The sequence below is a fragment of the Condylura cristata genome, unplaced genomic scaffold (genome assembly GCF_000260355.1).
Source record: "Condylura cristata isolate star-nosed mole 26May11 unplaced genomic scaffold, ConCri1.0 scaffold00016, whole genome shotgun sequence".
NCBI lineage: Eukaryota > Metazoa > Chordata > Mammalia > Eulipotyphla > Talpidae > Condylura > Condylura cristata.
Genome location: NW_004567117.1, coordinates 20111641 through 20138328, shown reverse-complemented (window position 1 = coordinate 20138328; position 26688 = coordinate 20111641). Strand labels below are relative to the sequence as shown.

General features: G+C 35.4%; 1 protein-coding gene across 1 annotated transcript in view; it reads right to left on the bottom strand.

Moving 5' to 3' along the window:
- The window catches only part of ASXL3 (additional sex combs like transcriptional regulator 3), a 124773-nt gene extending 105483 nt beyond the window's left edge, over positions 1 to 19290 (bottom strand). The window contains exon 1 of the mRNA XM_012725786.1: positions 19235 to 19290. Within this exon, the coding sequence (XP_012581240.1) occupies positions 19235 to 19290 (56 nt within the window). The remainder of the gene's footprint in view (positions 1 to 19234) is intronic.
- Between the last annotated feature and the right edge of the window lie 7398 nt (positions 19291 to 26688).

Sequence of the window (26688 nt, the reverse complement as noted above, 5' to 3'; positions counted from 1 at the left end):
TTCCTTAATATAAAGCAACTAACACACTACATATTCAATCAACAATTATCATTTTTAATGATTTTCTATTTAGAAAGGAGAGTGGGTTCCCTTATCCATTTCTTCATTTCTCATTCATCACCCTATTCCTGGTCTGCAGAAGACTCTGGGCCTACACACTGGAAATTCCTTAATCAGCCAAATGTCAAAAGAATTCAGCTTAGAATGCTGCTGGCTATGGGAAAATTTTTTACCTTTAAATGTTTGATAAAGGAAATGTCTAAAAATAACTCTATTGGCCAGTACTGTTAAGTTTGGCATTCATACCACAGGACAAATGTCGATTTAATTTAGCTTTCTTCTTTCCTCTTCCCCTATTTTTGTCCACATATATTCTCGAGGTAATTTGTTCAGTGTTTTTATTAGAGGTGTGACCACATAGAAAAGCTTAGTAAACTCAGCTTTCTGCTATAATATAGAAGTTGTATGAAATTCAACAACTCACAGTTGTTGGGATGGCATAATATACATCCACAAAAATTCAGATAGAATTATAAAGGAAAAGCAAAATACACAAAAGGTCTAATTGCTAGTAAAGCTCTCTAATGGAAACAATATGCTTGGAGAAAGGAAAATAAATACAAAGACCAGTAAATGTAAGCATCCTTCCTTTCCTAAAACTTAGTATTTGACACTTAAAAAATACATCTAAGAATCCAGAAATAGGCCTTACAGAAACTTAATATACCTAGTTCTTGTTTTAATTTCACCCTTAGGGAAATAATATTCATAAGAGACACATGCTAGGAACAGGGATTGCAGGAATGCATACATTTGCTACAAGCTGTCTTAATATTCTTCCATACTTAAAGAAAAAATCGGTCAAATAAAGACAAGAATAGCTAGGATCAATGCAAATGTAAAAAGGGAATAAATATTAGTTTCAGGCTAGTGGTTTCTGAAAACTATGAAATAACATACACAAACATATTAATAAATTCCAAAAGTAAAGTAGCAATATGTTATATATGTATTAACTCTAATTCAATACCTCTGAAATAAACATCTTACTTAGAAAAATGCGCATTTTGATGACCCATGAGAGAAACATATATTTAGATAAAACAAGATTCCCTGTATATTATTTTACAGCAATATCAATGTTCCAACCAAGTACACAGAGACCCTGTACACAATGACTCCAGTAACAAAAAAGAGGTGGGAGGGAAAGTAGAGAATTGCTGAGCCAACATAATAATTCAAGAAATATTATTTTTAATTCTGGTGCCCTAATCAACCAAATAAATGGTAACTGATTGAACAGTTACAAAAATTATAGCAAGCTAGCTATGTTTATGTGGCAAAACAGAAATCTTTTTCTGCCTTGTTTATATTTTTACTACTTAAAAAAAAAAACCTTGGAATATCACGACTTCTAGTCATTTTGGCAAATGTTGAGTAAGCAAAGCTTCAACCCATTCCTTTCACCCAAATTAATATTCTTGAGGTTTTATATATAGCCACTTAAAACTTTCAGGAAATAGTTCCTCAATGTACCTGCCACCTAATTCCATGAACTCAATATTTCACTTAAGCTAATGCAGAAAATGTTAAGGTGTGGAATTCAATTATGACTGATACTTTATGAGCTGCTAGTAGATAAAACATAGCTTTGAAGTTGGAAATCATTAAATCATTACAGTTAAAGAGATTTACCCTTGAGGGGGGTAGACAGAAGTATTTTCTAAGGCATAATTAATAATGGCATGTCACGTTAGGATTATAATAACTGCTTTAATGTATGATGTAGTACCTTTGCCAAATGTCAGTATATAAGCAAAGAAACAACTTTTTTTTTTTTCTAGCTATGCCTGCAATGAATCTGTTGTGTTGGTAGGAGAGAACTACCCATCTGTGTAAAAGGAAAAAAAAAAAAAAAAAGATAATATTGATCCACATGTTACCCAAACATGAAAACAAGTATTTGCTGAAATCCAGATACAATACCCTTTCTACAAAACACAAAAATTCCCCAAATTTCATTTCAGAAGTAAGTCCTAGATAAAAGGCACTAGTAAGCTGAGATTGCATGTAGTGAAGTTTTACAGACACATTTAAAAAAAAATCTTTATAAACAATACACACCAATACAGTCTTCAACTTCTCTCTTCTCAGATAATTACTGACTACCTGATTGACTTCCATGCACTGATCCTTATGGTTTCCTAGGATTCAATTCAGGGTTATCTTTATTTTCAAAGGAGAAAATGAATATATATTCTAAACAATGAGTTAAACTCTAAAATTCTACACTTGTTTGGCCTTTAAATGATAAACCTTTGATAATCCTAAAATTGTTCTTTTTATCATTTTGATTTCTAAACGGGTTTTAAGAAAACAGGAATTTTCAAAACAAACATTATGCTAGTAAACACCATGTCTCTACCCTCCATCATCCCTTCTATGGGCACTTCTTTTTGGTTCCATTGGGAGCCCCACTTCAAGTCTAATATTTGCCTGCGGCCTAACATTTTTCTGTGACAGAAGAATGAGTTTTGGAATCAGTCAGATGCTGACACAAATATCAGATACCCCACTTACAACTGTGTGAAGTTAAGCAAGATTTCTAACTTCTTCAGGCAACAATTTCCTCACTGATAAAATGAAGAAATAATGTTAACCCAATTCTCAATGAAACAGTGAGGATCACATAAACTAAAAAAATAGAAACTGCTTGGCTCAGTGCCTGACACCCATCAGTTATTGTGTAAATGTTAGTTTCCTACCCTTTTGCCAAAATGTCATTCAAAAGACAGTTCTAATATATTTACTGACACATTTATATCTATCTCTTCTTTTTAGTTCTTTACTCTTAGAAGTAATAAACTTTCTCCATGTTCAACACTCCTTGAGCTTTTCATTACCCTAAAGGAACACAACTGAAGTAATATAAATTACAGCTGAGAAAAAGCATCACATTTCTAGGAAATATGTTCAAAATTAAAGAAACTCTAGCATATTCCCTAAAAAAAAAAACTTAAAATGCTTAAACAGTTTAAGGAGAAGAAGAGGTGATATTTATTCTGTAAAATTCTTCAAAAGTATGACCCAACTCAATTCTAAGTAAACACAGGGTTAGTGTAATGAAGTGTTCTCAGTGAAGAGAAACCAAAACCTTCACTGGGAAAAATCAGCCACAACCCTCAAGTATATTTAATGTAGTCAAACTACTCTGCTTAACAGAACCCCAGCAAGAGGTTGAACAAGCAGACTAAACTTCAACAAGAAAGGTTGGGGGGATGCAGTCAAAGTTCACAGGGAAGAAGGATCCAGATATATACCAGAAAGGAAAACAAAATATTTCTAGCTACTATTGCAATAGGATTTTTATGTGTCGATCAATTTGTAGTAAAAATATGGCCACAGTTTACACGAACTGTAAATTAGACAGAGAAATCAGAAAGCACACTAGGGCCCCCGAAATTTCACTTTCTGACAATTCACACTTTCTTAGTTTCGATTCTAGTCTGCTCTGTCACACTGACAAAACAAATAACATATGTGAGCGACATCCATCTGGGAATCACTCTCATAACCTTCTACACAGACATTCAAATCACACTGGCTGGCCTTCAGGTGTCCAGTTGTCTTCTCATACCCACTAGACATGAACAGGATAATGAGACTACTATGGGGTTCCATAGGGGAAGACCCTCAAAGTCCATTTTCACCCATCATCACTAGCTGGTACCTACCCGGAAGGAATGAACGGAACCACTCCAATGCAATCCCATCCACTCTTGCTAGTTCAAGCATTCGGTTCAGCATCACCTCATGACCAACACGAAAGCTGCTGAGGCTCTAATATAATCATCATGGAAAGTTGTCCCAAATCCTTCATTCGAGGAAGATCCTTCATACACACCAACGCTGTCTCCAAGCCATGCCGGGGTCTGAAACCAGACTGGAAAATATTATATATGTGTATATATAGTAAAACTCCCACAAACCACTCTTCTACTATGTCATATTTATTTACAGCTGCTTAACCCATCCTGTGTGTGTGTGTGTGTGTGTGTGTGTGTATTGCCTTCTTGAGGTGAATATATGAACATTCAAAGAAAGGATCTTTCCATAGTAGAAGGTAAACTGAAAGTATAGGAAGACCTGGTGCTGCCTGGGAAGGTAGTTGAGGCGGTCCCAATTGGAATATACTTTGTCCTGAAGGGAAGAGAGAAAACACAATATTGGTTTCCAAAGCTAATCTTCCAAATTTGGTATATAGGATCAAACTACTCTGATTATTTTTTTAATTAAAAAAAATTAAAACCTTGGCTTTTTTATGAGATGGGAAACCAGTGCCAGATTGGAACTCCATCTGGTATCAAACCTGCCTTGCTCCTCAGAAATGCCATCTGTGGGCAGCATTTTCACAGTTCTGGCTACTATCACCTTACTGCTTTATCAGACTCTACTGAACAAGGAATTCTACACTAACTGCACTTGCTCAACATTCAGACAGGAACAGGAATCTTTGAATGAATGAATACAACTTCAATTATTAGGAATAATAAAATCTTGATCAATGGAGCCACAAGAGCTATTATATGTTAAAGAACAAGAATAAGCCACTTGAAAATATCAATTTGCATTCTTGTATCTTAAGGAATAGGCTTTTATGAAACCAAGTGATAGACATGATGTAGAGTATTCAATGTGTTAAACTGGTTACTGAGATCTTATTACAAGATTAAAAACTATATGCATTTTTTGCCCTTTTCTCCTAAACTAATACAATATCTGAACTGAAAACTTTCAACCCAGCACAAACTTTTGCCAAGTTTCTTCATTTCCAGAATGAATCTAAAATAAAATTAAATGGATTCAATCACTATATCATTATTTTCCATTCACTTAACCTAAATTACTATTTTCAACAAGTGGATGGTTAGCTATAGGACTGTGCATCATACATAATTCCTTTTAAGTTTAATAGGATTCTGTCTTCTAATCTCCATTTCACTTGCTCCACTAGCCAGATGCATCCCAAACTTGCCAGCTACATTCAATCTTCATTAAAATGAAAAAACTTGGAAATGTCCATCTGTATGTTATCTCCCACACACTCATATCTACTTTGATTTCCAAGTTAGTTATTCCATTTATGTTAAATAACCAGAGAACTTTTGGTCAAGTATAGACCTTACATTTACATTTATTCTATGTCTTTCTGGACACTCTTGACTATTTCACTGCTTCATAAGGATAATGCAAAGAAAGTATGGCTAATCTAGGCGAGGAACTCAAAAATATGTGGAAAGGGACAGAGCACTGGGTTACTTAACTCAAACTTAACTATTGACTTTATGCCTTTATTCACAATATATTATACCTTTATTACTAAAATTTTAAGTCTTAATATTTAGCATATAGCCCTCCTCTGCATAACCTGAAAATATAACCATCTCTACAGTATTAGTCTTTCACCAACCTTCTCTTATGAAGACATTTTCTGAAAATGTCCATAAATAATACAAATTCAATCGAATAAACATTTGCTGGTGTTTCAGCTATGATCTAAGGATGTTATAGAATATACAAAGAAAATCAGAAATGCTACCAGTTATGAAATTCATAGGTTATGTGGAGAAAAGACAAGCAATCAAAAAGGAATTGGGGTAGAGATACAGTAAAAATCTTTCTGGGAGTATATGAGAACCATGATTTATGGCTAGGCACAATGGAAATGTCCCTTTGTATCTTAAGTGATAAATATTAGAGTGGCAGTGATGAGATCAAGACATTAGCATGTAATTTAATTTTTGTAATTTACAAAATATGGGCACTCCTGTCACTACTCAAAATATCTTATTAGTATAGTCTGTATATTTACAGATGGCACAGCTATCTCAGTATAATGAAAAACTTCTAGCATACCATAAATAGTCAATACTGAAAAAGCCAAAAAATTTGAGACTCATAATGACTAAAACACAAGAATAATGAAATTTCTTAAATTATTTATTTCCTTGATATTGAATATTGTCAAAGATAGAAAAATTATTTTGTTCATTAAAATCGTATTCTCCAAAATTTGAGTTTCATAATTTATGTTTCATAATTTTGAACAAAATTTAGATAACAGAATAAACATGCCAAACTATTTTTTGTCCCCCAAGAGCATACCTATTAGATAATTAATGGAAGTACTGTTAGTGGATCATATGTTAACACAGACATGTTGGGTGAGCAGGATGCAGAGGCAATACTACACAATATTACACACTGGAGAGGTTAGAGCAGCCTAACTATGAAAAGTGGCTAGAGAAATAAACTTCCTAATTTAGAAATAAGAGCCCCCAAATCCATTCATTTAATAAGAAATTATCCAACTGGGACATTGTAAGTGAGGAAAATTTCTGATCCTATAGTCACACATCATTGGCATACATCATACTAAAAACAACTCAGCCACTGCTTCATCAAGTAGAAATAGTTTAAAATTGTGTCACTGAATCTGAGTTAAGAGCAACAGTGGAATCCTTTTCTAACTTCTCATGAAATTTGAGATCAAAAGCAAGTTCTACAGATGATATACTTCTTTACTGTGTTATGAAATTTTTTATAACAGTATGCAAAAATACTACTGCTAAACATCCTACTGAGTACAAATATGACTGAATAGCCTATTCATCTGGATTAATTTCCCCACATTCATAATAGTGCAGCAAATACTGAAATCTCATGTTAATTATCTTACAACTGACAACAGCTTTTCAAATTATTTTATCACCATCATAATCTGATTATGTAGGTTGAATTATAATTTTCATACATTTTTTTCCATAAAGAAAAACAAAAAAAGACTGAGTGACTTATCCAGGATATCACAAAATGTTAGAAGCAGAAATAAAGCTGAATTCAAATTTCAGTTCACTTAATCAGAAAATATTATGAGCCTATTATATGAAGGGCACCATGGGGAAGAAAAGGATCAATGAGACATGAACTCTACCATTAAGGAAATTGCAGTCCTATTATAACAAGAGAAAATTTGAAAGAGTTTATTAGATACTACAATAAAGGAACACACATATTATGGTATAATGGAATAGCAAGGATAAAATGATGAACTGAAGTCAGAGTCAAAGAATTCTTCGCTGAGGAATAAAAAGAATTCTGCACTGAGGAAGTGAACTGGACTTTGAAGGTGGGGGATACAGGACATGAAATGATGGTCATTACAAGCTGAGCAGTCAGAGAACTGAAAATATATGGAATAATGCATAAAGTCAAGTATGTAGGTAATTTTTTCAAATGTCAAAAATAATACATATTTAACCTAAATCAAGCCCAAGAATAAGATTCACTTAAAGATAGATCCAGCAGAGACTGGCAGGTGTTCTCCAATGCATTTCCCCATAGTTAAGACTCCCAAACCTTAACATGCCTCCTGAGATAAAGACTATATTCTTCAGTTTCCCTTTCAGGTAAGTGTAACTGTGCATATACCAGTGGGACATAAGGAAAACAAATACACTCAACTTTCAGAATATTTCTAAAAACAGAATATACAGCACCTCCTTCTGCTGCTTGGAACATGGGTTTTGTAGCCTATCGTGTCAGATGATGGAAAGGAGAACAAAATCCCAGGGATAACAGTGCAACAAGACAGTAGGACCCAGTCTCCCTGGGTATTCTAGTGTAGCAAAACTATCTCATCATCCCTACCTTCAGACTATCGTGAAAGAGAAGAACTTTGATAAACGACTTATGTTGGGACCACAATAGTCCATCACAAAAACTTACGAGCTAATATAAATCGAAATCAAAGTACTTTCTTGGAACTCAATTCTCAAAACATAAGAAAAACACTATATGTTGTAAAGTATTTAATAAAGCCAGCAGCACATAATTCCTTCTAACAGGCCTTCACATCTACTTTTAAATTTTAATTGATAGAACTGAGGGAAGTTGAAAGTTAGAGATCATTATCATATGATAAGTGGTGAATAAGTCAACATATCAAGAATTTAATACAAAAACATTTGATATTTCTAACTGGCTTGAATTTAATCTGAAAAAATAATCATTACATATATTCCAAACTACACTGCTATACAAAATACCCACTTATTAAGAAAGGTCAAATGTGTTATAATGCCATACAAATAAAATGTGTATTTTTGCTATATGTTGACATTAACTGACACTGTTTATATTTACCCACTAGACGACTCAGATCCCTCAAATTTTATTGTAATTACAATAAAATTTTATTTTTATGGAAAGCAGAGGAAAATGTAAGGTGAACATAAATATACATCATAGTGTGAATGAAGAAACGAGAGAGGGTTGGCTGCAGGAGTCCAGAAGGAAAGTCTGGAAAGAGAACAAAAGGGTGTGGGGTGACCTGTTTGTATCACATTAACTACAGGTAAATGCATTCTCCCTTCCTGGCACTCTTCCTCTTGCTACAGGCATCTCAAAGGATCACTGGAATATTCAATTAAAGGCAGTATAACTTACTTATTAACCTCAGTGGCTTTCTGCATCCAACCACAGAGACAGGGACAGAAGGCTGCCACACTCCTTCACCCATTGTCATACCTTCCTGTTGGGCACAGTATTCATGGCAACAAGGAGCCAGTGAGGCCAGAATCAAAAGTTTTACATCACAATTCAAGTATAAGTTACAAGTAAAATCTCTTAGGCACCCTTAGCTCCTGCTGACAATGTTACAAATATGTACTACCAGAGGCAAATAAAATCAGATAACAGAAGATGACTGGATCAATGAAACCCACCACTTGAAGAACATCAGTTGAAAGGCATGTCCCTTCCAATACTACCTTAGAATAGAAGATTTAGCTTCCTCCCTTTCTAAGGGCTGGTCTTTACTTTCTACTGGGCTTTGCACATAATTCTCAAATTCTGTAATGATAAGCCTCTTCCAAGTTCAATATGAGTTCAATATTTTCTAGTTCTACCAGGGTAGACAACTCAAAGCTTCCCTAAGCTTTGGTTTACTGACCTGTAAAGTAAAAGCTTGAGACTTTGTGACTTGCAAAGTCCCATCAGAAACAAAATGTCCTATCTTGGAGTTAAACTTCTTTTGCGTCATAGATTGTATCCTACTATGTATAGTTTGTTTGTTTGTTTGTTTGTTTGTTTGTTTACAAATACATTCTCAAAAGCATAACTCAGGGTAACGACAATATTTGACCCCTGTTGTGTAGTAGTCCTGTCATTACCAAAGGTTGTAATTCCTCAGTTTTTAGGCTATTCAGCCCACTATGCTCTTATCACAAGGTAGAACTCTAAAAAACACTAGACCAGGTGGTTGAAATTTGGGTAAAGGAAAGACCAGATTTAAAATTTTACATAATTATCTGCTCCAAAGTTACTCAAAATGCTTCAGACACTATTTTACAATTCCTTATCAATTTCTTATGAGAAAATAATTATCTTAATATGAAATCTAATTTTGAAGAGTAAAAGTTTGAATGACTATTTCAAAAGAATGCCATCTAAAGTAGTAAATAAAAGAAATTATAATTCAAAAAGTAAGTGAGCTTTCCAATAGTAAAGATGGATAAAAGAATGAGCAGTAAAAAATTGTTCCAAGTATTTACAAATAGTGCTTTCTATGTTTCTGGTTCCACACTTTTCTCCTTGGATGGAGGCATACACAGGATTCCAAAGAATGTTTGTTTACTGTAACAGATACAAATTTGAGTCACTGTTTGGATTATTCCACAGTAACAACTTTCAGGTCATTCTCAATGAATAAAACTCAAGCAACAAATTGGATAATAACCATTATACAAGTTGTTATATCTAGTGCAAACAGGAAGAACTCAGTCATGATATTCAGGCTACTGCAGTGACCCAAAAGCAGAAAGCTGCCTGGAAATGTCACATATACCTTTTGGGGAAAAAAAAAGGAAATGTTGGTAGTCAATCCCATCTATTTTCATTCCACTGTTCCACAAGAGCACTGCCTGCACCAACTAAAATTGCCTTTTGGATTAGGTACATTTTGTTAAGAACTATGCTTTGCTCACAGTTAGCAGCTGCCCAGAAACAGAAGTATCAATCTATAAATCTAAAATCAACAATAAGAAGGTAAGAGTCATGAACCCTTAGTTTTCTCAACATCACGTTATGTTTCCTGCCCTCACCGAATTAATTACTAACTCAAACTAGTGACATTTCAGATTTGTTGTGCTGTTGTCCATACGTCCAAATGTTGACAGAGTCATCCTCTTCACCTTGGACAAGCATTACACTTGAAATTTCGTTTAGACTCTGCATCCTCTAACTCTACATCAGGTATAAAAATGCTTTCTTTTTTTTCAACTTCAACCCTATTCACAATTAGGCTATAATATTGAAAAAAGTATTTTACGTCATTGTCTAAAAGCTAGACTATAGTGTCAGTAACATGAGGACAATAATTAGACAGGAAAGCTGCTGGGAGTGGGTGATTAGCATTGACTTTATAGACTCATATAATCAATATATTTTTTAACCAAAATTTTATCAGGGTCAAAATACAGATACTTAAAAAGGTTAAGTGCAAATGGTCCTGAATGAGACATCAAATCCCAGACTTGTCACCTACTAGCTGGATGAACTTTCTCAAGCTTCCCGGTTTCAGTGTCATCCATCTGTAAAATGTGAGACATATACTATATACCAACTTCAGTGTTCTTTTAATATATAATTCATGTAGAGTCCTTAGCATTTGGCTTAACATAAATAAATAACCAAACAGCATGTACTTTTTTCACCATCAAGTTCCCATTCATTAATGTGCTTGATGTATTACAAAAGTATTTGTCTCTGCACTATTGTAAACAAATTAATAGATAAAAAGATCTGAGGTCCTTAATAACCTTATATTTGTAAAAAAAAAAAAGTCAACACGTCTTGTATGCTGTAATAGCATATATGGGTGTGTGTATACACACACACACATATTAAGAATTCACCAGAAAAGTTAGAAATTCCTAAACTTTTTTTTTTAAGTACTCACTAATCTAAAGACATACATCACAGAAGAGAAGATAAAAAACCTAATTAAGCGACAAAAACAGGTCTAAAATCACACTGTTAAATCCTCAAAGACAACTTCTACAGCCTCAAGAAGATAGCTTATGCTTTACTCTGTGTTAAAGGAATGAATATATACTTTAAATATTTCACAGGCCCTGGGATGTTATACAGTGAGCCCCTATGCATCTCCACAACTGCATTTCAATTCCTGGTGTCCTCTAACTTGACTGCTAAGCACCTGGCACAGCTCTGCATCTACACACCTGAGACTAAGAATGTGTTCAGGAGACAATTTGTGACAGGCTGCAGAGGGGGCACAGTCCTTATGCCAGCCTTGCACAGCCCTGAGAACAGTCCTTAATTTAAAAAAAAAAAAAAGAGAAATCAACCAAAATTCCAACAGAATCCAGTCAACAATTATCTATTTGGTTTTGTGTAGGTGTCTGAGGAGGTTTAAGGGTAAATAGTCTTTAATTACCCTAAAAGAATTAATACATAGTCTCAGGAATTATGCGCTGTAGCTTTTAGAAAACCTGGCTTAACAAAATGACATAATTTTGATTCCTCTGAAAACAAATCAACTATAAAAAGAAGCCCCATGTCAGCATATCAACTGTTTTGCATTTGAATTATGTTGTCAAGTTCAAAACAAGGAAGTAAAACTAAAATCATTTAGGCATGTGGCAATTAAGAGCACAAGCAATGAAATGAAGAGATAAAGAGAAAAGCACTACTCAGAAAAAAAAAAAAATTAAATGCCTATTCCTCCCCAAAGATTTTCACCTGCATAGGATGCTTAGAAAGTCTCACATACAATATAATTTTATATCCATTTCTGGCTCTATTTCTGCACTGAAATATTTATAGAGTGCTCACAGTATTTCTGGAGTAAATTACACCTAGATCTTGATAAAACTGAAATCACCTAAATTACCTTCTTTGTTCAATTATATGGAAGAATGGAGAAAGAAAGCTCAACAGAATAAAAAGACGTATTAAGAAATGGCCATTTCATAGCTATAATTGCATACCTTAGTGAATATTGATGCCTGAGGGTTCTATGCAGTCACCACAGCTATTTTTACCAAAGGCATCAAGTAAAAATCCAAATCGATTTGTTATGTGAATATACACATTACATTTGAAAAAGAAACTTAAGTCAAATATTCCACTGGTTTACATGTTAGGACAGACTTAGAAACACACATATTCAGAGTATGGGAGAATGAAGCTAGTACAGTTAAGCATAATGCTATGAGTACCTGTGATGATGAATCCTATGTTCAAAATTCTAGAAATACTCCTATAGTATAGCAAGGACTTCAGAAATGTAAAGTTCAAAATTCTGAACACTGCCTGAACTGAATGTTTATGTGCAAAATTACATAATGAAGCCCCACCTCACCCTCACCCCCAGTGTGTCTGCATTTGGAGATGAGTCAACTCAGGTTGAATGAGGTTTATAAAGCTGGCATCCTACTGAAAGAATTTGAGTTCTTATAAAAAAGAAAAGAGCTCAGCACACATGTTCCCTTGTTTCCTCTTCTTCTTCTCCCCCACTTCTCTGCCATGCGTGCACACACACACACACTCAGTTCATGAATGCCAAAGGGAGGGTTCCACTTCTACTTTACAAAGTAAGAAAAGATAATGGAAGAGAGTTCACAGCAAAAGGCAAGCAGTCAACTGTATTTACAACCTCAGATGATTGACTACAAAGGCTTCTAAAACTGTCCAAGTTGAGGTTGACTGGGGGTGTCTTGATAAGTTAGAACCTTGTCTATTAGGGTATGCTTCATATAATTATGTTTTAATGCAAGAAATGCTTTCACAGCAATAGATAATCTTATATCCTTGAAGAATTATTTCAAACACCATCACTATAAAAGCAAGTATAAAAAACTCTAATTTCCAACAGATTACAAATATGTTATAATTACAAGTGTTCTATATATATGATGAACTCTAATTTACATATTGTATATTATTTGAATTGAAACTGATCAATTATGTACCAAAACAAAAAGACATATAATGCCCCAAAAACCTTAAGTGGCAACGCTTTGGGAGAATCAAATATATATAAATATGATCAGATAAACCCTATATTTTCAGTATAGCCTGCATATATTCAGATATCATGTAACAAGGAAAACAAGTACTATTCTGATTTTGAGTTCATATATTTTGTACCAACAATACAACAACTAAGATCTTTTGACACATTGTTTAACAGTTATCATATATCACCTGTGATGTTGTGCATTTTCGGTAAATATATACTACTATAAACAACAGTACTTGAGAGATTAAAAAACGGATTTTTTAAGGGGCAATGATTTTAAAGAGACTATATGGAATACAGTAATACTCATTAAGAAATTATAAATGTGGGCCTCCCTGCTGGCACAGGGGTTAAAGAAACAGTGCTATCAAGCTATCACCAGCCACTGCAGTAGGAGTCCAATCCCCAGGCCAGCCCTGGAGGTAACCCATATGCTTGTTCCCCTCAGCAGTGTACTTCAATACATCTGCCTGTTCTTTTCCCCACTCTGTCCCTGTTAAATCCTCTCACCCCCTGTACCTCTGGCTTATACCCCAGTTCTTATATGAATATTAAATATTTTTGAAAAGAAATTATAAGTGCAAAGAATGAATGTCAAGGAATGGGAGTACAGAGAAAGAATTTAGTTAGAAAGCAGAACACTTCCCAAGAACAAATTAGCCATGGTTATATAGAAGAAAGTCAGAATTGACTCTGAGAATCAATCTAATCTGAATAATGATGGCAAGTAAAATACTGTCATCTATGAGATAGATTACTCTAGAGGCCACAATGAACACACACAATCATGAACGCATACCTAAACACATATAAACACAGACTTCCCTATGTTTCTGGTTAATGATACTATCATTTCATACATTTCTCTCTCAGTAGCTGACTGTGGATATCACTTCCACAATGAATTAGAATTTAGCAAAAGGCAGGGATGACACTGAGCTAAAACTGCAATTCTAAAACGTCCAACTAAAAACAAAACTAGACGACCATTTCAGTATGATAAGAATGATGCCAACATGGAATCTGGCGATAAGAATTGATTTTTCAATAGAAATTATTTGTATTTCTTTCTTATCTCTAGACAAAACATTTCAGCAGCAAAATCATCTCCTATAGCACTAATTAGAAACGTAAATCTCACAAAGAAATGCCAAGAAATTTTATCGTTTGACACAACACAAGGTAATAGAATTTTCTGACATTTTATCCTCTTAGATAAAAGCAATGTTGTTAATAAACTACAGTACACAGTGGAGGTTCTAATATCAGCATACCAAAACAAAGATTGCAAAACAAGAAAACATAAAAAAGCCTTAAGAGAACTCACTAAAAACAAATTTATCATATGAATTATAACTGGGAAGGAAAAATTCTCATTGATAACACAATAATTACAAAATCTTGTTTTATAAAGATGTTCCACATTGCAAAACTGAAAATATGTCCACATTCTGAGCAACACTAAGCAAAACAGAACTTTTTAAATAAACCTTTTCAAATATCTCTACTGTAATATATAACTTTAGGTTACTATTCAGTAAATGTTGATGAAATCTAACAGAGTACTTTTAAAGAAAAATAATCTTTAAATAAATCTGTAAAATTTTAAAAAGGTATCTCATAAATACTCCTTGCCCCCAATGAAATAAATATTTTATTTTCTGGGGGTGGTGGCGGAGGGGGGGTGGTGGGGTTAAGATGCCTATATTTTATGACTGCTTAACTCTATTAGAAATTTATTTACCTATTAAAAGCTAAATGAAAACTGTATCAAACAAAGTTCATGCTACATTCATGGCTGATACCTTGTAATGACAGTGCCCGGCACATTAAACAATTCTCCCTCACTTATGAATGGCTGTACTGTTCTTACTCGGTAAGTGCTGCAAGCCTCATTTCTTGACCTTGCTACCTCTACATGTGTCAGGACAACAAAGCAAACATTCTTTGGAGCATCACTTTAAAAATTACATGAGCAGAGAAATAAATACCCTCAGGCATCAAAAAAAAATCCTTCAGTATTTTTTGTAAAAGAATCATAACTTCTGAATAAGCAAACCAAAAACAGAAAAGCAGAATCAGGACAACCCCAAAGTCATCCAAACCAACCTGGTAACTGGAGTTACTTTTCTTTTTCTATGAACATATTTTTAAATACTGCAGACATGACCATGTTCTACAGCAGCACCCTAACTCCCAGAGGCAAAGATAATGTTTAGCCAAGCAGTCCAAACATGCATATGGAACATCCACCCACAAAAGCAGCTGATGGTAATATGCACATTTTTATCCTTTCTATACAAGCACATGGCTATCTGATTAGCAGATCTGAAAAGCATTTCAAACAGCAATGTTTTATCAATTGTTGACAATTGATAAGCACAAGGTAACAGAAGCTTGAAAATAATCAGAAATCAGTAAAGCAAGCACATGGCTGGACTATAATAAAATAACGTTGACAAGACAGTCTATGCTATTGTACAGAGAATTAAAACTTACCTAATGCATTTTCATTAAAAAATTCTTGAATTCATGACATGTTCATGTTATTTTTTTCATTAAAACATATGTCCTATGACAATGTATTTTATTCACATACTTTTAAAAAACACATAAAAACTTATTTCAATCTGGGCTTTTCCAATAAACCTTAATCATGCTACAAATTTCATCAATAATATGAAGAAACACAATGTAGAGAAAACTTGTCTTTTTTTATCATGTCAACATGAAATTATCTAATTTCAAGGTTATCTCAAAAGTGGAAAAGATCACCTGAAATATCAAGAACTTCATCTCAATTAGCAATATCTATGCTGAACACAATCAAGAATTACATCAACTTTGGCAAAATCAGTGGTGTAGTTTTTAAGTTACAAGCTTAAACCAGTGGCACATAAGCATTTTCAAATGAGCAACAGTACAATAACCTTACTTGTTCACAGAAAATCTGCAGTGACTACCAGCAAGCAAATATATAATGGCATTCCCAACACACTTTGATTACAAACGAACTTGAATAGGATGAAAAACACAACATCCAATGTTAAAAAGAAGCTTCTACCTCTAAGTGAAAGCCAAAGTCATCACTAAGTGCCAGCAAATTAACATCTTGAGAAAGATGATTATTTACTCAACAAATATTGAGTATCTGCTGAGTACCGGGAGAGCTAGGTACCTGCTCTTAAAGAGCTCTAGAGCAGCAGAAAGACAAACAAGGACAAAAATTACAGTATAATAAGGTAAATGCTAAGGAGATCTATCCACACAAGACTGAAGAACCCCCATGGTACTTGAAACAAATGCATTAATTTACATCCAGGTTGGGAATGATGAGGGATACAACGATCACTTTTCCAGAAATGCAAGTACAGTGGTGGGCTCTGTTCCATTAAAAGAAACCACCAGAGGGTTGTGGCTACATTAGTAGCCTTCACAATCACTCCCCTGCATTTAATCAGTTATATCATGAATCTGCATTGCTTGAAAAGCAAGTCATTAATATCTAGAGATTAAACAGCTATGTTTGACCTTATAATGATGGAATTTCTAAATGTTAATCTTACTTAAAAACAGATACTGTTACATTTCATTAATTCAGCTTCTTAAATATTTGGAAAACATTTAGGAACTTGGAAGGTAGCAAAACAGTACATTAGCTTGGCAAAATAAATGTCAACATATGCTCCCTAAAAATATATACTTAATATACAGGAAAGCTTAAATTCACTCAAAATGAATACACCTATATTTTAGAGATGGTTCTAATAAGCAAGCAAGAACTAGACTATAAGGGAAGAGCTGCCACAGATAAACCAGTTCCAAGTAATGATTGACAGGAGGGAAGTGATTTAAAGAACGGTGAAAAGAAATTAACACTAAATGTATAGTCTGAGACCCTTCAATATAGAGCTGATTTGATAGGTAAGAACTTAAATAGAAATATGGTCCATTTATTTGCCTTTTCCTTCGTATTCAACTTGGGAATTCCTTGTAGGTACTTTCAATACTAAGATGGTTCACCAGTATTTGTAATGGTGAACCTTTTTTCTCTACAGAGGACCTAGTAAACGAATAGGAGAGGGTTGTATTTAGAAGAAAAGGAGATTATGTTTTTCATTTCAATGTTCTTTTCTCTTTAAAGAAATTGGGTTTTTGTTTTGTTTACTACACATACTTAAAGACCTTTAATATATAATATTCTGGGAAGACTAGCATTTTGAAAAATGTGAAATGTTGTTACAATAATAAGTGTAATTAAAATGCTGTTCAGAGCCATGGTACAGGAATTTCATCTCTCAAGGTACCTAACAACCGATAGCAGCTAAGTCACTCCTTGGGAGAAGAATATCTTAATGAATGAATTCCAAATGTCTGCTTAGAGGAGATGTTTTATAGGTCTGCGTTGGCAGATTCCTCTGGCACAGAGCCCATATTCAACGGGAGTTGAAATCCAAAGTTTTTTTACCCTCTTTTTTCTTTTGACTGCAGCACAAACATTTTCAGTACTTTCAAAATGGTATAAATATTTTCAGGGCTTTTGACAAGCAGCAAGGAGAAAATTAATTTCCAGGTGTCCCCATTTTGTTCCCTAACTCTTCATTCTGACATCTGGCTTAGAAGAACAGAATCTTCTCTGAAGGAGCAGTGGGGCTCTGTCAGCAGTTTCCCTCTCCACTACTGCCTCCACTTTGTGGAGGAACAATTGTCACACACAGTGCAGTTATATTACCTCACATCCTTTCCTCAGATTAGGTAGAAAATGCCTCTGGAGCTGAAAATTTCAGCCTAGGTGTCCTTCACTGCACTAAATTGGGATGTTCATAGAATAAACTTTCAAAGGATATACTTTAAACAGAAGGTGATGTTATCCACCTTTGACAGGCATGAAGATTATGGGTAATACCAATTATTTAGGAAAAGTTAACCTCATGTCAAATGAATATTTATTACTCTCCCGGATTTATTGAACAATCAAAAATTTCAAAAGATAGCTCAGAAGGTTTAATTTTCACCATGTGTGACCACTGTATACTCAATGGCTTGCAAGAAGACAACTTCATGCAAAGAAAATATTCTATATCACATGGATAATTGTGTACATATGTGACAACTCCACAGTTATTTTATATTGTAACAAATCTCTTTTTCACTCAAGTAATATCTAAGGGCTCTAAATTTCTGGCTAAAACCAAAACCCAAAAAGTAATGAATAAAAATAAGACAGAATCATTATAAGTAAACACTGTGTGGAATACCCACACAAGGGAATTCTATTTGGCAACATAAAGAAATGAGGTACTGCTATACCATGGGTTTAACTTGAAAAAATGATGCTGAGTGAAAGAAGCCAGTTATGACAGGTTACATATTACATCACTGCATTGTTTATGCACTGTCCAGAGGAAGCAAATCCAGGGACACAGAAAGTAGGTTAGTGGTTGACAAAGGCCAGGGGGAATATGGGAAATGACTGTTAATGAGTAGAGGATATCATTTCAGGGTGATTAAAATGTTCTAAACTTAGAGCTGTGTTATAAATTAGACACTGGTGGTGATTAACAACTTTGTGAATACACAAAAACCACAGAATTGTACATTTGACAAGGGTGAACTTTATGTCATATGAATCATATCTCAATAAAGCTGTTAGTAAAAAGAAAAAAAAAGAGGCTGCATAGCTGATTCATGATGCTCATGTAGAGGAGTTCTAAATATAAGATAACTAAATTTCCAACCACATTCATTGGCACTCTGAATTTTATCACAGTGAGCTCATCTCTATATCCTGGAGTTTATCTCTTGAGCCTGCAAAAGCGTTTTGCCTTAAGTACTCATTTTCAGAAACACAATCTCCTCTTATAAGAAAGAGTCAGTGAGTAATGGCAACAAGGAGCAAACTGCCATATACTGTTCTTTTTTCATAAACTGCTTTCTATTGAGCTAATGTAATTTATTAAGCAAAAGTGTAATTCCAAGGAAATATTTGGTTAGCCTAATGTTTGGCAACCCCAACAGAATTTTTCAGGTAGGTATTTAATTCACAAGCAATCACAATATCAAAAAATGTAGATATTTGGCAATTGTCAATCAATAAAAACAGAAAATGCTGTAAATACAAATACTGACCTTGTTTCTTTTAACCCTTCTTTCTGAATGACTTCCAATATCTGCTTTGCTGTCATTGGTGAGTTTGGGTGCTTTTCTAGTGCCTAAAAAAATAAAGATAAACATAAGATCCTGATTACTTTATGGAAGCATAAAAAATGAATATGCATGTGAATCGCACAAATTTTCTTAAAATTTTAAAGGGAAGGGGTTGTTAATGTCAAAATAAGGTCCCATCACAAAGCTCAGGTGTCCAAATGAGTATGCAGCTTTTTTTCTGGACATTTATGGCAATTTCTGCAACATATGGGAGGCCATTCTTCAAAAAAATATCACAAAGGCATACATACACAAAAAAAAAGGAAAAGGGAAAACAAGTTAAAATTTCCTTTATTAAAAATCACTTATATTTTATAGTTAGAGACATTTTCAGGCTGTTAAGATGTTTCCTAAATGTCCAGATCCTAGGAAACATGGAGCCTGAATACTATCAATAGCAGAAGGCAAATGGTCATCAGAAATAACCTCCCTGGATTCATATTTCCATGAATATCTTTTGCATTAAAAAAAATGAGGAAAAAAAATCCTTCATGGCCAAAATATGAAAGAAGCATACAGAAGCCCAAAGTACTCGTTGCAGTGTGTTTTCCAGTTCAGCTCAGTTTCCTTTCTTTTGCCTTTTCTAATTAACTTCCAGTAAACCCCTTCATCTTCCCATTCAGCCCATCTCAGTTTATAAACTGAGTCCCATTTTCTTTCTCTCCCCTTTTATCCTGTGTGTGTGTGTGTGTGTGTGTGTGTGTGTGTGTGTGTGTGTGTGTGTGTGTGTGTGAGGGAATTCTTTTAAACAAAGTATGGGTTATACCTGGGATACAGTTAATTATTTCCATAGTCATTAGACCATCCGCCCTGGAAATCATATTCCTTTACTCGTCTAGGGACTTAACTACAAATAAGGAAAGAGTTAAACAACAGTGTCCACACTGCTCACCAACATGGACCACGGGGAGCACCTTGGGTACAAAAAAACAGTCTTCAAGCAATGACCTTCTCCAAGGGTAGACGACTCCTATAAAGATGCTGCAGAGTAGATTCTTGCACAAGTCATGGCTTCATGCCACTTAAAGTTTCTTCCTATAGTTTTAGTTTCTGATTATTTACTGGGATAGTCATAATTAGAATTAACAGGGTCACTCTAAAAACTAAATGTTGAAAAGACTTCCACCTCTGTTCAAAAGCTTTTGATCTCTTATACTATATATGGCCAAATTTCAACTAGCCCACTAGCAAAATTTATTTCCTCAAAGTCCTTATATCCAGCCTGCCCCACCTTCCCATTAGGGCCACTTTCCTGTTCTCCTCCTATCTGGTTCCTCTACTCACCCAATTTTCCAAATCTGGATGAGCCCCATAGTCATAGCTGGTAAGTTTTTTAAAGAATACAGAAATTGGAGCTACACTAGAAAGAGGGTAGAGCAACAAATATGTCCGTAGGAAAGAAGGAAAATCATCCCCACAGAGGAGGGCCCTGGAGAGCTGAACTGTAACTGGGGAAGGGGAAAAAAAGAAACATAGGCAATAGCTGTATAGGGAAGAGGACTAACATGTAAAAATACTGGTTTTAAAAAAAAAGGCAAGAAGGAAACTGCATAATAGAGCTGAAAAGGGGAAAAGATTAGATCACAAAGAAAGGCGAGAAAGAAATAGACATGAAAACAAAAAAGCTGACAGCGTTTTTAAAATAAGAACTGTAAGTAGAACAGTGCATACTCATGAATTACTGAGAGGAGAATTACTGTGGTCACATGGAGTAGATAGAGTGGGCATCACCCCAAATGATAGGCAATGCTGGAAACACTAATGGTCTCTCATAAAAGACATGGGCAGAAGGTCGATAGACACAAACATACACAAGTAAGCAAGCAAGGAAGAGGAAAACTGGCAGGGAGAGGCACAGGATGGCAGAAGGAGGGGGACAGTGGAGAAGGGAGAAAAAGGAGGAAAATTGAGCTGAACTGGGAATGTCCAAAGGCAAACTGATTAAATCTAGAAAGGGCCGAAGAGGAAATTCCAGTGTACTGGGCAATGTTTTCATGGAAATTTGGGTGCACTCGAAAGTGGGGTTACTCACTGTGGAGGATTCCCTGTTTCTCTTCCTGAGTACAGGCCCCTCAGCACACCTGGGCAGCTCCTCCCAGCAATTGAGAGAATTTGGATAGCCCTGTCCCCTTCTCTATGACATCACATCCTACTCTACAAAGGAAGTAAAAGTGCCAAGAATTACATCATGAAGTGGATGAGAGGCAGGAAGGAAATGATGAAGCCACACAAAACACCAGAAGCCACCCTCAGTTCCTGCAAGACAGAGAAAGGAGACAGAAGGAGAGATTCCTGGGTGTGAACTTCACTGAACTAACTATGTGAACATTAATAGGACAATAGTTCAGGAGAAATTACCTTCACGGAACAAAACACTGATACCATCAAAATAATGTGACAAATGGCAGAGACGAATCAGACTCGCAGGCAGCCATATGCAAACACGACAGCAGGAAGAAGCCACATTCAGAGTGAAATGGCATCCTAAACTACGAGGCCCAGACTTTAGAGCCCCTTACCCCAAAAGTCACTTGGCCATAAGGCATACAGTTTCATGCACTCTCCAAAATTAGATTCTTTGTATTACACTTCTTGACTTTACCAGATTCAACTGGTATTTAAATGTTATCATGGTTAGGTAGTGCTTAACTTCAACATACCCCTCCAGTCTTTCTCCACATAATTTGAATTCTTCAAAACAGGCATCCTAACACTTTGCTGGGAAAAGCATTAGCATTATTTCAAAAACTCAATTAACAAAAATAAATTCCCCAAACACTACATTGAGTGCAATATTCTTAGAGTATTATTGAGTCAAAGAATGTGAACTCTGTCGAGTCTCTTGATACACTGCCAGTTGTTTCTAGGATAATTTCACAATTTCTACTCTTACCAAAAACTGAATCTGCCTCTCTCACTACAATTTCACAAGTATTAAACATCACGAATATTTTAGTAATACTTGCCAGCATGGTAGGTCAAATAAGCAGTTACTCATTGTTATTTTCATTATATTCTAAATATTAACAAGGCTAAAGTTTTTTTTTCAGATTGATCAAATAGGACATGAGGACGTGACAGGATATTTCCATTTCCCTTACTTATGTGTAAAAAGCTCACTGTTTTGCATAGTAATAATAGGTATTTTTCCTTTTGTTGATTATGCTTTGGAAAGTTAGGGTGACACACAGTTTTCTTTGGATGAGCTACACCAGCAGGTTTTTCCATTGTTGACACTATTGCACTTATGTTTACAAATTCCTTTAATTCAGAGAGCATGTAAATGTCCACAAATATTTTTTTCATCTTTTTATGTCTTTATTTTTTAATTCATCTGTACTTTATTTTTCTGTACCAAAGTGATGCACTCACTTAAGTCCCCACATCCTATTAGTAAGTGAAGTTTTCCTAACATGATGTTTCATAAGCCATTTGCAGTTGGTGAGTTGACAGCTACCACATATCAATGCTAGGGCAATGAGAGCATTTTTGATTGAGGGACCAATATATAAATATGGGAACACAAAATATAAAATGCACAAAAGTAGAGTTGACCTTGTTAAAGCAGAAAGGAGAATGCCCAGGGCCCCCAGACTTTATTCCCTCTTGGGGCTAAAAGGCACATTTGGGAGACTGCAGGGTTCTGGAACAAACTGAAACTGTCCTTGGGGCTCCTCCAGAGGTCCTGCTAGGTGTCCCTGATCATTCAATCAGTGACTGGGCCACTACCACGCTGCTTTAATCGCTGCACTATTATAATACACATCATTATCCAGATAGGACACTGCCCTCATTATTCCTGCTTAAATTTTTAATTGTTCACATCATTATATTTCTAGATGAAATTTAGATAGGAACTAAATGAACATCTAATTAAATTTTTAAGAAATTTACACACATTATTCCATGTCTTTATTTTATTTTATCAACTGTAATAAGCTTTTTATTATGTGTTTTATATGTGTGGTTGCAAGTATGAATAAACTTCCATGTAATACTCATTTTATTGCTAATGCACACAAAACTGTTGATTTATTTTAATTCTCTATTGAGCAGCTTAATTGATTTCTTAAAAGATCTAACAGTATAGAAACCCAGAATCATTATTTTCTACAAATAATTTTAATTTTGCCTCTGTACTAATAGCTTTGTTTTCCTTCCTATGTTATTTACTTTAAATAGACTCATTTTTCATCCCCTTTCAATTTTTTTTTGCTAAAAATTGAGCTTTTTATCATTTATTTTCCCCCAAACAAGCTCCTTCAACATGCCAAATTGCCCTAAGAGTATCTGTATCTGGAGTCATTTGAATTAGCACTGCCAAAAGAAACTTGTAATTATAAGCCACTGACAAGATAGCACTGTCTCTTCTATACAAATCAGAGTCTGTCACAGTGTTCCCTCTTTACATAAAATGTCTTCTCCTCCTTTGTCAGATTGTATGATTCTCCTGTATCCTTCTCCCTCTCCTCTGACAATTGTGTCTTACACCTCCTCACTGAAGTCTTTTCAGCTGTCCACCACCATCTTTCTTTTGCACTGATACTCTCCAACAAGTTTCAAATTCAAGGCAGTTCTCTAAAAAGAATTTTCATGACTAGGGACAAAAACACATACCATCAGCCACCTTCCTGCAATAGATTTCTTGAGCTTTTTGAAAGACATGCAAAGATATACAGAAATGCCAAATGCACCACAGGATTTAACCGCCTTTACAGACTGTATCAGGACCTATTTCGAAGATAGCTATATTCATGCAAATCTGAAGCAAGACAGCCTCATTCCACACAACTTCTACCCCAGATTTCCATATATCCTAGTAAAAGGAGGGGAAAACCTGTAAAAAAAAAAAAAACCATGGATAATGATAGAGTTAAGAAAAGGGAAGAGATACCAAATCACTACAGCCACAGGTCAGTTAAGAATGTATTTTTCGAACCTCCCCAGTGGTGCAGCGGGTTAAAGCACAGCACTAAGAAGCTAAAGCCACTTCAACATGAACTTGATCCCTGCCCCAGAGGTGACCACATGGCCTGGCAGATCCCTCCTGACCGCCCACTGCTCCCCTCAGCAGTGAATTCTGTCGATCTGCCTGTTCTGCTCCCCACTCTGACTCTGGTGAATCCTCTCATCGCACCTGCGCCTCTGGCCTGTACCCCAGTTCGTATGCATAAATAAATAAATCTTAAAAAAAAAAAAGAATATATTTTTCTGTTTTAGTTCAGTCTTTCAGCAATTTTCTAGCCCAGGAATACCACTTCAAGACTTACTTAAGATTTTCTGTGTGTCTCTCAGGCAGAAAAGTCATTTCAAGTATCCCCAAAATAAGCATATTAGACCACTATTCATGTAATGGTTAAAATTTTGGCCCATCAGGTCCAACATAAAAATTTCTAGGAGACTTTACTTATTTTATTGCAAAATAAAGAGAGCATGATAATTTGAAAATCATATCAATGATATATGCTTACATTACTGGAATGCTAAATGAGCATCACGGAACATCTCTCTCCCTTTTTCCTAACAGTATGCCTTCCCTTAATCCATACTGGTAGTTCATTAAAATTTTAGATGTTGGGCCCTCCCTGGTGGCGCAGCGGGTTAAAGCACATCACTAAGAAGCTTAAGCCACTTCCTCATGAGTTCGATCCCCACCTGCCCCAGAGGAGAGCCACATGGCGCGGCAGACCTCTCCTGACCGGCCCGCTGCTCCCCTCAGCATTGTACTTCATTGATATGCCTGTTCTGCTCCCTACTCTGTCTCTGGTAGGTTCTCTCACCCTCCGCATCTCTGGCCTGTACCCCAGTTTTGTATGAATAAATAAATCTTAAAAAAAAAAGTGAGGTGATTTTCAGGTAAAAATTTCCATGTGATTTCCAGGTAAAATAATAAAATAAAATTTATTTATTATCTTTAAAAAAAATCAATCAGAGATTTCAATAAATCAGGTGTTCCCCACCACGTAAGTGTCCTTTTATCCTGTTAAAAAGTAAGAACACTTTGGCCCTCCCTGGTGGCGCAGTGGGTTAAAGCACTGCACTAAGAAATAAGAAACATAAGCCACTTCCGCGTGAGTTCGATCCCCACCTGCCCCAGAGGAGATCCACATGGCAAGGCAGACCTCTCCTGACCCGCCTGCTGCTCCCCTCAGCAGTGTACTTCCTCCATCTGCCTGTTCTGCTCCCCACTCTGTCTCTGGTGAAACCTCTCGCTGCCCCTGAGCCTCTGGCCTGTACCCCAGTTCTGTATGCACAAATAAATAAATCTTAAAGAAAAAAAAATTAGATGCTTAAAGCTCTTGTCTTAGACAAATAATTCTGAGGTTAGAAGAGTAACTTGCTAAAGTACTTTCACATAATACATACTGTTTTGTCTGCTTTCATACAAAATTTTATTTATTTGACCCTAACAGTACTGACTTGGTAAGAATTTAGTAAAGAGGAATAGGTTTAACTTTTTGAGATTCACAATGCTGTGGTTAATGGTCCAAAGTAATAAAGTTACTAAGTAGAAGGGCAGGCTAGTCCTGTTGATGAAACTATTTAAATTGAATGAGAGCAGCAAATATGTACTTGCCACCTGCTAAGTCTGTAGGGACTCTGTCTATATTACAAAAGATGTAATTATTCATAAATGTAACATTCCATATTTCCATTATTCCTAAGAAACCTCAAAGGTCCATGTCATTTGGATGAAACATGAATTTGGATCACTGGGTTGTATTCAGATATGAGGAAATGATCACATGAAACTTGACAGCTCTCACCAAGACCCTGCCAACTGCAGCTCAGCTGAGTTATTCTCTATTCCAACATATATGTTTAACAGTTAAGAGCTTAAAGATGATACAATTTTCTATTTTACTTGTTTCATTTTATGGGAAAGCTATACTCTGCAATAGCATGTACACACGTTTGACTTCAAAGATACAAGCTTTGAGAATCAGGCCACAGGGCCTACTTCATATGGGGAAAAATAAAAGCAGCTTCCAAGAAGATAAAGGCCCCCATACCCCACCAGCTAGTGAGTGACAAGTCCAGATACTATGGCACTGAAGTTTGTTCCTTCTAGTAGGTTACATTTCTTCTGATCGTGAGCACAGGAGCTTGGGAGAGACTGAAGACCCACACAAGGTATATATCTCAAAATCCCCACCTGGGCAATCTGACCCTTAAGGAAAATCAGCCATCTCAATGAACTCTCAAATAATGGCTTAAACTGTACTTTTCCTTGGTGGCACCCATTAAAATTGTCCTTAATTAGCACTATCAGTTTAATGATATTCTTCCTTCTACACTACAAGTCTCATGAGGACCAAGATTCTGGTTCTCATTTACGTCTTCATCCCCAACTATAGCACCACTAAGTAGGTTTT